General features: G+C 50.2%; 1 protein-coding gene across 12 annotated transcripts in view; it reads left to right on the top strand.

Annotated features, from left to right (window-relative positions):
* ssbp2b (single stranded DNA binding protein 2b) overlaps window positions 1-16,286 on the top strand; it is a 46,482-nt gene that overhangs the window by 13,592 nt on the left and 16,604 nt on the right. For 9 of the 12 annotated variants that reach the window (XM_018745025.2, XM_029253158.1, XM_029253157.1 and 6 more), the window contains 3 exons: window positions 3,176-3,248; window positions 8,104-8,165; window positions 8,395-8,479. In XM_018745025.2, coding sequence (XP_018600541.2) covers window positions 3,176-3,248; window positions 8,104-8,165; window positions 8,395-8,479 — 220 coding nt within the window. Of the gene's footprint in view, window positions 1-111; window positions 247-3,175; window positions 3,249-8,103; window positions 8,166-8,394; window positions 8,480-16,286 lie in introns of those variants that run through there. The other 3 variants (XM_029253161.1, XM_029253162.1, XM_018745030.2) reach the window with 2 other exon arrangements.

Genomic DNA, 16,286 nt, shown 5'->3' on the forward strand with positions numbered 1-16,286 from the left:
TCTCCGTCACTTTCATCAGTTTCCTCTCTGCCGTGGTGCACAATTTCCTCCTTGCGGATCCGTGTAAAATGCGCGTCCTGTTTACCGCGTCCATGTACGCACGCGATGTTAGTAAAGGAACCTCCGTACAAAGGTTATAAAATGAATGTGGACATTGGAAAAGATCCCCAAGTCCTGGGTGTGTGTTGCTCTGCGTTCAGGGTTCTGTAGCCGTGCGTGTGAGAGGAGAAACGACAGTCGTCGCAGGTACAGTAACCTACTTTACCCTGAGCTTCCGCACTCAATTTGCAGTGATTTTGTGAAATGAGGGCACACGGGGGGGGGGGGGGGGGGTTGTTGGCTGCTGGCTGCTCTCCTTCTGCCAGTTTTGTCATCGTTATAAAACCAAGGAGCATTAATTTCTGCTCCTATACGCCTACCGGTCTCTCTGCCCGCCTGTCTGTCTGCCCCTCCCTCGACGTCCTCTTATCCGCTCATTCCTAACACGCATCCGGCACATTTTCCGTTCGCGTCGCACGACAGCGTAGCGTGTCGTCATCGCTCGGCACGTCCTCGCCGCGCCGCTTCTGGCTCTTAGTGAGCGTGGAGCCGAGCGTGGAGCCGAGCGGGAAGCCGCGTTTAGTGCACGGTCCTGTGGGACTCGAGCGTAACGGCTTTATCCCTGCAGTTCCCGCATCGGCGTACTAGTGGCAGTCCGCCGCTTTCTCTGAAAATATGTATTTTACACGCACAAAAAAAAACAGAGACTTTTAGAATGTGAGCAAAAAGATTTTTAGCTACAATAAAGGTATCGCCTAGTGGAGAATCCTTCCTTCCGTCACTTTTCTGTACGTTCATCTCTGTACCTGTTGCTGTGTGTCCGTGTTTCTGCTTTCCTACCGAGCGCAGTGACGCGCACACGCACACGCACACGCACACACACACTTTGAGCGGCTCTCAGTAAACCTCAATAAATGCTGTTTGACCCTCGAGTAGGTAACGCAGGAGTTGCACACTTGCACTTATAACCTCAACACTTCTGGCCCAAGTCTCAGAAAATACCTGTAGGGAGCAAACTTGGTTAATATACTGTAGGAACTCAGCCTAACTGTATACATGGATGGAATTGCTGCTTTGAGACGGACATTATCGTCGGCAATGACGTCATCGTGCCGCGGTTCAGCTTCGATGACAGAAACGCCGTGGGTCGCGACCCCATGCGGAGCGGTTGGCGACAGGCGCTATACAGGTAGTCCTCGAGAGCCGCTCGCGCTTCCGGCAGCCGTCCGCTTAACCTTCTCGTACCGCTTTAGAGTCCCGGCGGCGAATGACGACCGCTTTTTCGGTCTTGTTCCGTCTCGGTCAGGGTTCGGGTGCGTGGCGGCGACTGGCTTTTGTTTACGGTCACCGACGGATGAATACTGTGCTGCACCGTCTGCGGTACTCAGAAATATGTGCCTGTACTCCGTTTCATTGTATGATTACTGCATTTATGCTCTTATGTGTTGGAGTAATACCAATATAGACTTATAACGTGAAATTGGTGAAAAAAGTAACAATACACGGTGTGCTCACGGTTCATACAAAACAGCGTGGGGATTCTTGAGTAGCGGGGTCGTCGGAACGGACCGGAGGACCCCCTGCCTTCGTGACCTCGGACAGATGCGCGAATAAACCGGGAAGCGGGAGAGCGGCCGACGAGGACGACTCTATTTACGCCTCGGTTTGTTGAGACTCTTGTGAAGCAGGACATAAATTACATTAAGCTGAATGTAAAAAATATATATACAGCATGTTGTGGCCCCGAGTCCCAAATTGCCCGTCTGTTTTCTTCCAAATGTGCTAAATTCTGACATTTATACAGCATATGAAGGGTTCCACACTTGGGCCTGACTGTACACACCCACAACCGCAGCTGTGTAACTCAGAGTAGCGAGGCTCTCTAGTGGAACTCTTTAAATTTAACTCGTTATGTCTTTATCCGTTTATTTATTTGCTTAAATAAATAACAGCACATTAAATGGTGAACGTGTTTATGAAAAAGGCATTGCGATCGCCGACGCGGGAAAACGCACAAATATACACCGTGCGGCTCCACGGAACACCGACAGCAGAAGCAGCTGAACTTTCGTGAATGTGAGAAGGAGACGATGTGGAGACCCACGGTACATCGCGGGTAAATCGCGGTACGTCGCGGTATATTGCAGTATATTGGGGAAAAACTGAGGTATATGCAGGCACCTGGGCCCCAGCTGATGGTGTGCCGTGCATTCACATGTTATTCGCATCAGTTTTTCAGTGTTTCTTCTGCACTGAGAAAGAGCGAAATGCAGGTAATGCAGCCGCAGTGTCACATAAGGGTTTTCAGCAGCTGCGCAGCGTTTTCCTGGAGTGCGGTTTGTGAGAGAAGCAGGGTGATCGCTGTCAACGTTAGCGCGTCGAATCATAAAAAACAGACGCGGTAACGAGAGCCGCGAGATGAACCTTCGCCGCAGTCACAGGTGTCCTTCATACCCGAGGCTCAGGAAACACACTTGCGGTGCCTCTCGTCTCTTGTTCTCCTCGTTGCTTATAAAAGCAAATGCACAGCGGCACAGCAGGTAGCTTCACGGAGCTCTGGCTGTTTGGGCACAGGTTCGCACCCGGTTCCATGAGGGTGGAGGTTGCATGTTCTCCCTTGGTTTGTGTGGGTTTCCTCCGGGTGCTCTGGTTTCCTCCCACAGTCCAAAGACATGCAGTACAGGTGAACTGGAGATGCCAAGTTGCCCATTGTGTGTGTGTGTGTGTGTGTGTGTGTGTGTGTGTGGTTACCCAGTGAGGGACTGGCATTCCATCCAAAGTGTACCCACTGCTAGCTTAGCCTCCAGGGTTTCTGGGAAAGGCACTTCCAGGAGAGGCTCCGGACTCCCGCAACCCCGACGAGGACAAGTGGCGCACAACTTTAAAATCGTAACGAAACAAATAGGCAGCGACAGCACATGCACTTTGCAAACTCACGTAGACGACAAGAGTGGAAACATTGTCGAAGTCTCCCTGGACAAACGGCAGGACAATGTTTTGCTGACAATGAGTCCAAACGTGTAATAAGAGTCCAAATTTCACCTTCGTTGGACCGCTAGGTGCTCCTGTTTCCGCGCGCTCGTCACGGCTCACTGCGAAGTAACGCCGACTCTGCTCTCGGTTCCCTTCTTCGCAGGTTGGCACTCTACGTCTACGAGTACTTGCTGCACGTCGGCGCCCAGAAGTCTGCGCAGACCTTCTTGTCAGAGGTGAGCGCAGCCAGTGGACCTGCGGGCTCGTACCGGCGGCTCGGGGCTCCGGCGCTGCAGCGCTGGGCCAGCGGAAGCTGTCATCGCTTCTTCCTGAGGCTCCGTTTCATGGCACTGGAAGAGAGGGAGCGCAGCAGAGCGGAGCAAAGCGGAGCAAAGCGGAGCAGCTGGTAGTGCAGTGCTTAGAGCTGCTGCTGCTTTTGGACCCAAAGGTCACAGGTTCGAATCCCACCTCCAGCTGTAGTACCTTTGGATAAGCTACTTACCCTGAATTGCTTGAGTGAAATTACCCAGCTGTATAAAAGGGTAAATAATGATAAGTAGATGAACATTCTAAGTCGTTTCGGAGAAAAGTATCAGATAAATGAACCACGTGTCTGAGGGACGTTCGGCTCCGCAGCCCAAATGACCAACGGCCTCCGGCACCTTCGTCTCTTTTAGTGTCACTGTGTTTGTAGCAGAGCAGTTGTTCCCTCGGTGTGGGCAGGGAACTTCTCCATAGGGCGCAAAGTTTACCGTACCGGTACTCCTCAGTTTACCACAGCGTTCTATTCTCCTAAGTCACACTGTAATATAGAAGGCACAAGGACTCACTAAAAAGAAATGAATGCTATGTTGTATAATAGGTTTCATTGTATTTTTTTTCATTATTTTCATACGTTGTTCATCTTAAAATAATGCTAATATAGAATATAAATAATTTAAATAAATTAATTAAATTTTCACTTCTATTACTAAACCTCTTTCACTTTTTCTGTTCTGCTCCATCGCAGTACTTATGCTTTCACTTGGTAGCAGCTGTAAAGAAAAGTTAAAAAGATGAATGGAATCGCATAGGAAACATTGTGTAAGTAAAACAGGGTGTTTCTTGGTAAAACCAAGTCAATAAGTGTTGCCGTGCGTATCGTGGCCTCAGCCCTCGCAGGTCACGTCAACAGGCTGATGGGACGACCGTTGTCTTCGTGCTTCGCGTGTCGCGGTTTCAGTCTTTCGGGCCCCGGAGAGGGATCTTAGGTCGCACGTTCCAGTTTTGTGTCCCGCTGCTTTCTGAGCTTTTTTCTTTCCCACGACTTGCAGGCGTCACATGTCGCCGGCGACGCGTTTGACGCCTTTTGTCCTCGTGCGTAAAACACGGTGCCGGGTGGCGGGTCATCGCTGGAGTCCAAGTGCATCGTTGAGCTGATTCACCCGAGGAGCATAAAGCAACACCCCCCACCCATTTTCGCCGTCCTCAACCCGTAACGCATTATTTGCTGCCGACCTCCCGGTGAACCGATACGAACTGCCTGCGGCGTGAAATCAGAGTCTGTTTCAACAGCTCCTCACATGGAGAACAGATGCTGCTGTCCTGTAACTGGGAACAGAAAGGGACCCTCGCCGGGTACAGTCACACAGCCAGCTGAGCCGAAGTTATTTTAAGTCAAGCGAAGCCAAGATTTTGTTTTAAAGAGAGATGCTCCTGAAAAGACTCTTCTGCCTGCAGAGACCGTTGAGATTGTGGACCTTCTCCTGCTTCCCCATCCTTTGGTGTTCACCAGGGCCACCACTGGCCTACTGGAAATTTGTTCAGTGTTTCCAAGGTGACACCTTGAAGGGTGGGGGGGTTGGAGTTTGTTTCCCCCCCAAAACACATCTTAACAAGCTTGTTTTTTTTATATTGTGCAATTGCAAAGGGGTGGAGTGGTGCAGTGGGTTTGGCCTGTGCCTGCTCTCCAGTCGGTCTGGGGTTTGAGTCCCGCTTGGGGTGTCTTGTGATGGACTGGCGTCCCGTCCTGGGTGTGTCCCCTCCCCCTCCAGCCTTACTCCCTGTGGTGCTGGGTTAGGCTCCCCGCAACCCCACTTGGGACAAGTGGTGTGTGTGTGTGTATACAATTGCTGGACTTTATTCCTGTCGTAACCAGTATCAACATTGTTTCACCTTTAGTGATCTGACAGTTAAAGGTAAAAAAGCATAAGGCTCCAAGTAATGAAAACTTCTGCGGTTTACAGAGAGGTTGGTAACGTTGACATATATTTTCTCTGTTAATCAGGCAAATTTGTGGAAATGATGTGCTTCTCAAAGCAATTTTTGAATCGGTACTTTTTACCTGAGTACATTCGTTACACTGGTTACAAGACTTTGCTGACATGTCATGTCCTTACTGTTCTTCTCCATGTGTCCCCGGGCCAGCAGGGGACAGGAGGGAGGCTGACTGTGATGAAGCGGGTAGCCTACGCTGCCACAGATGTCAACATATGCAGGGGGTTGTTCAACTTCTCAATCCCCACAGAGTCACGGCAAAGGAAAATTCCAGAAGCCCAGCCCACAAGTTCTCGCAGGGAGCCTCTCATAGCTTCTGTAGACACACAGGGGTCAGTGATGTGGGTCATCAGTCTTCTGGTCAGTTTTCTACAGTGGTTCTGCGGAGAACAAGCACAGAAGGGTGTCTTTGGACCTCTCCCTACACATCTTCGCAATTCCAGTCCTGAAACAACCTCCCATGGGAAAGGAACTGGCTCGTGGAGGAAGCATCCTGGATCCTCCACCGCAATCAGAGTATTGCTGATGGTGGTCTGTATCCCTGGAGTTGTCCTCCTCACGCTGGGAGTCTTTCTTGAACTCCTAGGAGCTGTTGAGGTCCTCGGGAGAGCTGGCCTAACTAACAAAAGGAATGAACAATAAATTATTTTGATCCCCCTGTGGGGACGGGGGCTAAGCCACCTGAACCCCTGAACCTTAGGCTCCATGGGCTACCAAAAACGAGGTAAAAGCCTACGAGGAGGCAGAGCTTCCCCTCAAGAAAGCAGCTGTGATACCACCCACAGTAATGTAGTAGGTTCAACTCCTCCCCGAGCTGAAATCTCTGCTACTTCACTCAATTCACGGAGTTCCTTAAGGCATGGTGACAATTTAGCGTGCGTTCTGTCGTTGAACAGGGATGAGTCAAGGTGAGACGAAACTTGTGTTTTATTCATCCCGTGTACACAAATGGTGGCTGGTGAGGCGTAGCAGTGAGGGAAGCGGTATGGTGAAGGTGTGGGAAAGCAGGTTCTCTCTGACAGGTGATGCCGTGGCGTCTGGTCTCCTTGGGCTCCGTGCTGCTGGGGAAGTTGAATAAGGGCCGAGGACATCGTCCTCCTCTCTCCCCTCTTTCCGCGGCCGTCATCCGCAACGGTCGTATGAGTAGTGGTGTGAGACGTACGGCCCAGTGTGCGAAGCCCACGTGAGGGTTGGGGGGGTTTTAGCCGTGACTAAATACTATACTTGTGTGCTGTGTCAACTAGCAGTTTTTACACACTTGTGGCTCAAATGAATACGTTGTAGTAAGAAAATCCAGCTTTTGTCCAGCCAGGCCGTCAAACGCCCGATGGTACCTTGCACGTCACATCGGTCAAGTGAGAGTTAGGAGAAGCTACATATTGCTGCACAAGTTGAGAGCAGTACCTGCACTTTACTTCCTTTACTGCACTTATGTCCCTTGTTCAGGACAACTAATGTCTGTGAACAGTTGTTTCCTGTTACGAATATAAATGGTTAAAAATACCGTGGTCGACTCCATGACGCCCGTTTGAACGCCGTTCTGAAGGTCCTACCTTCTGGACTTTGTTGTCCAGCCTAAGTGGTGTCTGCTGTCAGGAAACCAGTAGCAACATAAATAAATCATATCCTGGTATGATGGTGACACTGCTTTTTGATTCATTTTTTTTATTTCATGGATTTTAGTTTTTCATAAACCAGTCTGGATGTACTGTATGTCAAAATGCTCTTTTTATTTACTCTTAAGTAATGGATGGATGGATGGACGGCTGGACGGAAGGGTTACAGAGTATTTTTAATTTATTGTACCTTTGTAGCTCCCTGCGTCTGCAGTCTCAGACCCATCATTTGTTTTCATGGAGACATGAGGAGACACTCTTATTTACAGCGGTGCTTCTCACTTGTTGTGGAGCGTGTAATTCGGGAGGTTTTTTTAGCAAGGTGATCTCACCGCCTGCTCGTGACTCATACTTCTAAAGCACTTGTTGTGGGACGGAGAGCGAAAGGAGGCACGAAGGGCGGCCGTGCGAGCAGAGCGCTGCGCTCCGAAGGACGGAGCGGCACCTCCCGCAGGGTCACGCGCTCAACCGGCAAAGCTGCCGAAGAGCTGGAATAAAGTGACGGTCGACAGGTGACGGGCGACAGCAGCAATGGCTCTCACCTCACTTTTGTCAAGGATCCAGATATGAAGATCTGTGTGATTTTTCCGTCGTTTCTATCGAAACTGAGGAGCGAACAGGACACGAAGGGAGGTGGTGTTTTCTGAATGAAAGTGTCACATAAAGGAGAGCCCTGAGTCTCCTGCAGCAGCATCACGTGGAAGCACAGAGGTGACTCGCGCTCCTTTAATGCCGCATAACGTGCACGGAGCGCACAGGGAGGTCCGCCGAATAAATCAGTGCGCTTCATTATTATTATTATTATTATTATTATTATTACTATTATTCACTGAATCGACGTCTCGCCACACGGCTTCCAGCTGCTCACTGCAGGCCTTCGCTTTGTCTGCACTTGTTACCATTACTTTTCTAATTCGGTCCCATTAGTGTAAGTGATCTCTGTGCTGCTTGTCCCTCCCGAACAAACACACAAGTGACGACTGTCGTCTCCACAAGAGCTTCGAGCAAACCGGCCCGCTGCTCGTCCAAGGCAGGGGGTGTGTACCTGTGCAGCCTTTTTTCTCCGTTAAGCGGGCAGTTCTTCACCTGCCATCACACTTTGAGCTGAGTAAGGCGCAATACACGCGCGCAATACACGCGCGCAATACACGCACAATACACACTCTGCCTCCCTGACAACTCGTTTTCTCTCTGTCCCCATGCGTCGTCGTCTCTCCAGATACGATGGGAGAAGAACATCACATTAGGAGAACCTCCGGGATTCCTGCATTCGTGGTGGTGGTGAGTTCTTTCGTTTTATTGTCGCTTCGAGAGTTACGCTCCGGAAAAAGGCCCAAGCTGCTCTAGCGTGTAGAACGTGGATGAAGGCAGATAAGTGTCGCAGCAATATTTTGGCTTACAGGTACAGTGTAGAATTTGTACAAGAGCTCTTGCCGTGCGTTTGCTGCCTCGCCTCACTCTGGCAGCGTTCACGCACTCCTGCAAACCCGTGTCGGCCTCTGCGTTGCAGTGTGTTCTGGGATCTGTACTGCGCGGCGTCCGAGAGGAGGGAGACGTGCGAGCACTCCAGCGAAGCCAAGGCCTTCCACGACTACGTGAGTCACTCGGCGGCTCCCTTCGGCCGCTTCTCTTCCGCGCGCGCCTTTCCGACGTGAGCGTACCCTGTTTTACCGCGCTCCGAGAAAGGCCTGCGTTTGGGATGCTTCGATACCAGGTGGTGCGCTTTGGGCTTTGTGCTCATCTTTCGCTTTGCGTTTCTCCCTTGTGTTTGTTTTAAAAACACATCCGAAGAAGGTTGTGACTTTTGAACCCACCGGTTGATGAAGGAACGTGTCGCGTGCGTGTGCGCCCTCGCTCGCGCGTCTGTGTTTCTGGAGGACGACCTGCGTGCTGAGGAGGGATTCAGCGTTATTTGAAAGTAAAATTGCTGAGCTGTTTTTACAGAAGCTGAACCGTTCAAGTTTATTGTCATAGGTACAAAAGTACCGTGTACAAGTGTCATGAAATTCTTCTTGAATGCTTCTCTACAGACTATGGACAAGGACAGAGACAATAGAAATATTGCATAAACAGAACAATGACAATGACAGTGAGTAGTGCAACAGCAATAGCAATAAATAATGGTAACAGTAATAATAATAATGCCAATAGACAGCCAGAGAACTCAGAACGAGAGAATGAGGCTGAGAATGCTTAGTGACAGTGTAATTTACCAATGTGCTTGGGAGGAGCAGTTCAACTCTAGTTACTAAAGGCGGCACATTGGTTAGTGTTGTATAGTCTTACAGCAGTGGGGTAAAAGCTGTTCCTGTACCTAGCAGCGCGGGTTCGAATAGACCTAAGCCGTTTTGCAGATGGCAGGGAAGAGAAAAATGCCGGTGTGGGGTGACTGTGATCTCTCGTGATGCGCATCGTCTTTCTAATGCAGCGTGTGGTGTAGGTGTCCTGGACTGCTGGTAGCTGCGTGTCGATGATTTCCTGAGCCGTTTTGACCACCCTCTGTAGGGTTTTCTTGTCCTGTAGGGAGCATCTACCAGCCCAGGATGTAATACACCCTGTGAGGACGGACTCCACAGCACACCTGTAGAAAGTGGTGAGGACTCTAGTGGACATCCTGGCTTTCTTCAGATGCCTGAGGAAGTGGAGACGTTGATGGGCTTTTTTGATGGTTGATGCTGTGTGCTCAGTCCATGAGAGTCTGGCAGTGAGGGTGAGCCCTAGGAATCTGAAGCTGTTGACCCTCTCTACAACGACCCCTCCTCTCTATATGGGTGCATGAGCCGTATCCTGTTTCCTGAAGTCAGTCACCAACTCCTTAGTTTTACTGACATTGAGAGACAGGTTGTTGTCCTGGCACCGCTCTGCCAGGAGCCTCACCTCCTCTCTGTAGGTCGTCTCATCGTTGTTGGCGATCAGACCCACGATGGTGGTATCGTCACCACCACTGAGAAGTGCTTTAGTCAGTAACGTTTCAGCTGGAGGCTCGCAGCCCCACAGCTTCCTACTGCGAGGAACAGGTTCCTCCAGGGGCTCGAGGTTCCGCTGAAGCTGCGAAGGGGCAGCAGGGGCCGTAGCGGCCAGAGATTTCGCCTCTCGCTCCGAATCCCTCCTCCTGCTCAATAAGGTACTTGCTGAAGGGCTCCAGCAGAAACGACTCTGCGCTCCTGATGGGTCCGTGGTTCAGGTGGGTTCTGGTCACTGGAGTCTCTTTGGAGATAAGAGTCAACGTGAATGTAGATGAACTGAGACTCGAGCCCAACCCGGTGCATCTCAGGATGGACGTTAATGGTCATTTCATTACTCCTTCTCTCCTCGACCTACGACAAACACGCTTGGGTCCACGACCGTGTTTGTTACTTCAAAGTCCCCTTTGCGACTAAGCCCCAGAAGCCACTCGTTTCGCTCGTAGTTTGTAAAAACGTCACACACAGCTACAGTAAATAACAGCACTTTGTCAGCCATCCGCCGACCCTGCATCGATAACCGCTTCCCAGCGCAGGGTCTCGGCGTCCGCAGCCTGTCTCGTAACTAATGCACGCGGTCGGAAGCGAAGCGACGCCCGCGGAGCGAGTCGCGGCTGGAGGCGGGAATCCGCTCGCCGAGGTCACGCGCTTTGGCCCTGCGCTCGTCTCCTGCGCTCGCTCATTGGGTGCGTTTCCTCGGAGTGGCGCTCGAGCGCACAGTAACGGCACCGATTATAATTATAGACCGACGGCACGAATTGGAGCCTTTCAGACCTGCACATCATCGCAGCTCATGTCCTCACAAGTTCACCGTGTTTGGCACACAGCGAGTCGCCCGCCGAATACAGAGGGGACCCTTGGGAACGCTGTGTCGGCACTTCTGTTGTTGTTGCTCGCAGCGCAGCGGAAAGTCGGAGAGCTTTTCTTAGGGTCCCTCAAGGGACAAGAAATTCCCATGAGAGCCAGCGGCTCAAACTCGAGGGGTTAGATGTTAGGGGTTAGGGTTAGGTGTTGGGGTTGGGGTTGGGGTTGGGGTTGGGGTTGGGGTTGGGGTTAGGTGTTACGGCTTGGGGGTAGTGTCCGCTAATGAGATCTTAGTCCACACTTCTGCTCTAGAAACTTTTCTGTGGTCGTCTTTACGCTGAGCGGCTGCTGTTAAATTCGTGCTTTGGAATGTCGAGAGTGTGTAACTAACGGGGCGAAAAGAGCGTAGCAAGACCCCCGAGGAGGCAATTTGGCATCTCGCACTGTGCAGGCAGAAGGTCCCCGGTGAACGGCATGAGCGCAGTAAGAGAGCGAAAGGGAAGCTCCGCTGCGTGAAATGGCTCTATTTCTCATGACGACATTCCGGTGACGCGGAAGTGTTTTCGTCGGACCCCCCGGAGGGAAGGGGGGTCCGCCGTGAGGGTCTGAGCTTCAGGGACATTAGCGATGGCCGCAAGCTGGCTGCAGTGCCGCGGTGCGGCCTGTGGGGGGAGCCGCGTCCCCGTGGGAACGAGGAACCGGACCGTGTGGCACCTTCGTCCGTGAAAAACTCCTCGAGGCCTGGATTTGCACACAGGAGTGAGGAGCTGAGTCCTCCGCACCGGAGCATCTGGAACCCACTGGAACGCACTGGAACCCTGCTGTTTCTTTCTCCTGCCACCAGGACCACAGCTGAATTGTCGCTTAAAATTTTCCGTGACTTTTTACCGGAAGGTTCTCTACCTCAAGCCTGTGAAATATTCACTGGATTTTTTCTCTGGCTTCATTTCAGTGACGAGTTGAAAGGTTCTCCTGCTCTCTGCTGTTATTATATTACTGTGATATTGTAAGAATCCTGGTAAGGGGGGGTCAGTAGACGGAAGCTTCCGGCAGCACGCCCTCCGCCCCCCCATCCACCCCCATGCTGGACGCAGTCCTCTGTAATGTAGGCCAGAAAGTGTCCTGAGATTTGTGTCATTTCCTTCATGCCCCCCCGCCACCCCAGCAGTGACGATGCATTTTTAATAGGATGAGAAAAAGACAGCAGAATGTCTTCTGCATCCAGCCAGCTCTGCTGTAAAACATGGTAAATTCATCTTTTCTTCTTTACACACACACAATATTTTGTGGTAAAGCATTTCTGCAAATGATCTTTTTACACTTTCTTTCCTGCTGTGACCTCTTTTCTACTGTGGTAAAATATCCAGGTGCTCTTTGGTCAGTGAACGACCTGGATTGTTTCTGAGCTCTGAATGGGTCACCCTTTACACTGTTTACACCGTTTACATCATTTACACCCTTTAGAGCACTCGAGACAGTCTCCCACCCTGTATCTTCATAGAAAAGATGCTGAGCTGAGAAAGTGGCTCAAGAGCCTCATGTGGTAAACATGAGCAGTACTTTGGGACCCATGCGGTATGGACCCCCCCAACAGCATACCCTGGACTTCAAATCAGAACATCTTCAGAAAGTGGGGCTGAATTAATTGGGTGTCAAATTACTAAAATCTGCATATTAATCAAGTGTTGATTTGACACATTTTTTTGGCAATTACCATGATTATGATTACCACGATTATAGTACTTTTAAAGGGGGCGATGTCAGCTGTAAAACACTTTCTAATCCTGCTTCTGCTTTAGTCATCATGATGATTCCCCTGGGTGACGGTGACTGAAGACACTGCTAAAAGCCACCGTGTGTGTATAAGGAGTGTGTCAAGGGACAGAATGTGTCTCTCGGTTAGGGAGGGCGACCTTGTCCAATACCAGAGCCCTGCTGACACCAGCTCCTCATGTGGGGTCTGAAGAACACGCTACCGCCCTGGATCACGGACCTTCAGCGCTGCCGTGGGCACAGACACCCTGCGCTTAAGATCCTCTGTGAAACGAGCGCCAGGTGAACTGTAGTGGCCCGTCCATCTGCCGGACTCGCCGACCTCCGTGGTCTCCGAGTGGTGTTGGTTCGTCCGACTGTACCGTCTCACGTGTCCCCCTCGACGTCCGCGTCGCATCCGAGCCTCGGCCACCTCAGCCGTGGAACCGATTCCCGCCCCCCCCTTCCCGGAAACGTTCGGTACGCGCTTCTGACGTGCTGGAGCTCTTGTGGTCCGTAGCTCAGCCTTGACAGTTGTATGATTTGGACATATCCACTGAGCTCCTCTGTTAGCACAGTGCAATGCCCAGAAGGTGAGGGGGGTATAGGGCACTTAGAGAGTTTCGGTTACTGACCGTAACCTAACCTAACCCTAACCCTAACAAAAACCCCACAGGTTTATTTTTCTCCCTTTTTGCTGTGATTGGCAGTTTTTTGTTTTCCTCTCTGCTGTTGCCAGGTAGTTCACTCTATTGTTAATTATTTCTGTTCTCTATGTAATTTTACATTTTTGTCAGTAACCTTGTTTACCACTGGAACCATGTTCAGCAGTCTGCAAAAATACATGAATTGAATTAACTTTTCCCTGGTAGACTTACCATGATTGTACTTCTGCTGCTATAGATTTACTGCATGTGTTACTTTAAGTTCTGCCTGTAATGTGGCCTCCAGCATGAGCCTTGACTCTGGTGTTAGATTAACTATCGAGCGATAACGGACCGTGCACTCAACTGATTTGTAAGTATTTGAACCCTGGAAACATTTTCTAATGTAGCCGGATTACACATAAATAATTTTGCTTTTGAATATTTTCTGAGCAAGTGACTTTGAAGCCAGGATGCTGACTGGACAAAGGTGTCTGTACCACTGGTAACGCAGCAGCACTAGAAACCATTAGCAGGGTATGAATACTTCTGCAATGCGTTGTGTTTAGCGAATATTGATAAACAAGTGAGCAAAATGAGAAATAAATTTTAACGTAAATGTAGGTGAACGTAAAGTTTTGTTGCTGAACCCTGAGTGAGACTCTCCTGTCCTCCCTCAGCTGTTGCTTCTGGTCAGCCCAGTAAACCTCACTTGTGGACTTCTGCTGGACCTTTAGAGAATACATAAATCAGGAATTAATAGTGAATGGGGAGAAAATCCCCCCCCCGCCGAGACTGAACTCAGCGACAGTACAGCACCCTCACTAACATCCACCCACCCATTCACCCATCCATCCATCCATCCACCCACCCAGTGTACACCTGTTCCTAAGCATTTCCCACAAGATCCCAGAAGGTTATTCTTTCTCTGCCTGAATATGTGTAATGGAATTTAGCTTGAGACTCTGATGCAAGTCTTTGTTTCTAGTAATATTTTTTATTTTTCCATATTACTCAACAAATTGATGAACGATAGAATCGTGCGTCTGCATCCAAGTGTCCCTTCCTGATACTGTAATGAACACATAGTATTTTCTATGAGACGTACATCATTTTGGAGAAAATTGTCAAATAAATTAATACATGTATGTGTGAAGTAGCATAAGTGCTGGTTAAATAGCACGGTTTGGGTGTGTGATGGAAGGGTGGAGAAGTAGCGACTGCTGATTTGAAAGCGAGTCATGGATTGGAGGCTAAAGTGTCTTTGTTACTAATAAAAAATATTGGTAAGATCCTAATTTGCTTCTGGTGTATCGCTGTACAACTCCATAGATGCTCTGAGCTCTGCAGCCATTTCCATGGCAACTACTAGTTTTTTTTTTTTATTTCCTTCAGCAAGACACAGTTCTAGTGTAACTGGCAAGAGGTGGTATCTGAGCTGTTGAATATGTAGGTATTTTTTACTGCCAGTTTCACAGTAAACCAAAGAAAGTGTCAGTAAGGTGCGGTAAAGAGAATATCTTGATATACACACACACACACACACACACACACATATTTTCAGAACCACTTGTCCCATACAGGGTCACGGGGAACCGGAGCCTACCCGGTAACACAGGGCGTAAGGCCGGAGGGGGAGGGGACACACCCGGGACGGGACGCCAGTCCATCGCAAGGCACCCCAAGCGGGACCAGAACCCCAGACCCACCGGAAAGCAGGACCGTGGTCCAACCCACCGCGCCACCGCACCCCCCTATCTTGATATATTTAGCAGAAATTCACCAAGAAATGAACAAGAGAATTCAGTGCTGCTTCAGAGTGCAGTTGGCATGTTTACCACAAAGTCTGAATAACTAATATATTGGTGTACTGTATACTCTGTGGCAAATATCATAATGTGTATTTTCCACTGATGCTTTTAACATGTTTCACTAATGTTAAAGATTAAATATTAAGTACAAGGGGGGTGCGGTGGCGCAGTGGGTTGGACCACGGTCCTGCTTTCCGGTGGGTCTGGGGCTCGAGTCCCGCTTGGGGTGCCTTGCGATGGACTGGCGTCCCATCCTGGGTGTGTCCCCTCCCCCTCCGGCCTTACGCCCTGTGTTACCGGGTAGGTTCCGGTTCCCCGTGACCCCGTATGGGACAAGCGGTTCTGAAAATGTGTGTGTGTATTAAGTACAAAGCTGTGGCATTTCAACTGAAACCATATGCATAGTGTCATATAAATGTGCTTTTCACACACAGCAGTCATGATAAATAATGTGGAAGAACAGTTCTGTGCTCCAGTCGTTGTCTCTTCAGGTGTGTGTTTACGGGGTTACAGTATATCTCGCTATTTACAGTGTAGTGCCTGTATCTTACTGCATTTGTACCGTGTGATGTACCTTGCTCTTGTGACACTCGCCGTTTTGGCTCCTCCTCTGTCCGTCGCATCACAGCAGTACCGACGCACCGAAAGAGTGGCGTAGTATCGATGTGACCGTTCTTAAGCTCTGGTGTCATATTGTCACATTAACACTCCGGCGAGACATTGTCTTCACGTGCTGTGCGGTGGGAGCCGCTCGCCCTCAGCAGCTGCTCCACGATCCCTCACGTGGAACCCTTGGCTCCGTTCTCTAAATACGGATGTGTGGAGATGGTGAAGTGCGGTAAACCGCACTGGAGAAAAGCCGGTTAAGGTTTAGCGTCGGCGATCGCTTTTTCCTAACAGGAGAACTGGCTGATGTGGCTGACGTGGCTGACGTGGCTGACGTGGCTGACGTGGCGTTGGGAGCAGGACTTGAAGGAGCTTTGAAGACTTCTGTCTTTCCGCATCTTACGCTCTTTCGTCTCGACTCGCCTAAGGGGCCGCTGGTTCCGCTGGTTGCATTGGTTCCGCTGGCCCTTCGCCTTTGCAGCCCTACAGCCCTGAACTTCTCGTATTCAAGGGTCTCCATTGGCCTCGAGGGCCCGTGGTGCTGTTCGGAGTGGGGATCTCCCCTTCCCGTAGTAAAACGAGGCGCAGTTTCACCCAGCGGACATGCCACCAACTGTCGTTACCATGGTGAACTTTATTGTGCTGTGTTGTGCCCTGTGGTACCTGAGCTTGGGAAACGCAAGTAGGGTAGTTGGGTGTCTGTTGTCTTTCCGGTGTTTTGAGGGATGTTGGATCAGCATCAGATATTTCTCTCTCTCTCTCTCTCTCGCTCCCTCTCACACTCATGCTCGCTAATTGTCAGGAGACCTGGGCAGAGACCTG

The sequence above is a fragment of the Scleropages formosus genome, chromosome 6 (assembly GCF_900964775.1).
Source record: "Scleropages formosus chromosome 6, fSclFor1.1, whole genome shotgun sequence".
Classification (NCBI taxonomy): Eukaryota; Metazoa; Chordata; class Actinopteri; order Osteoglossiformes; family Osteoglossidae; genus Scleropages; species Scleropages formosus.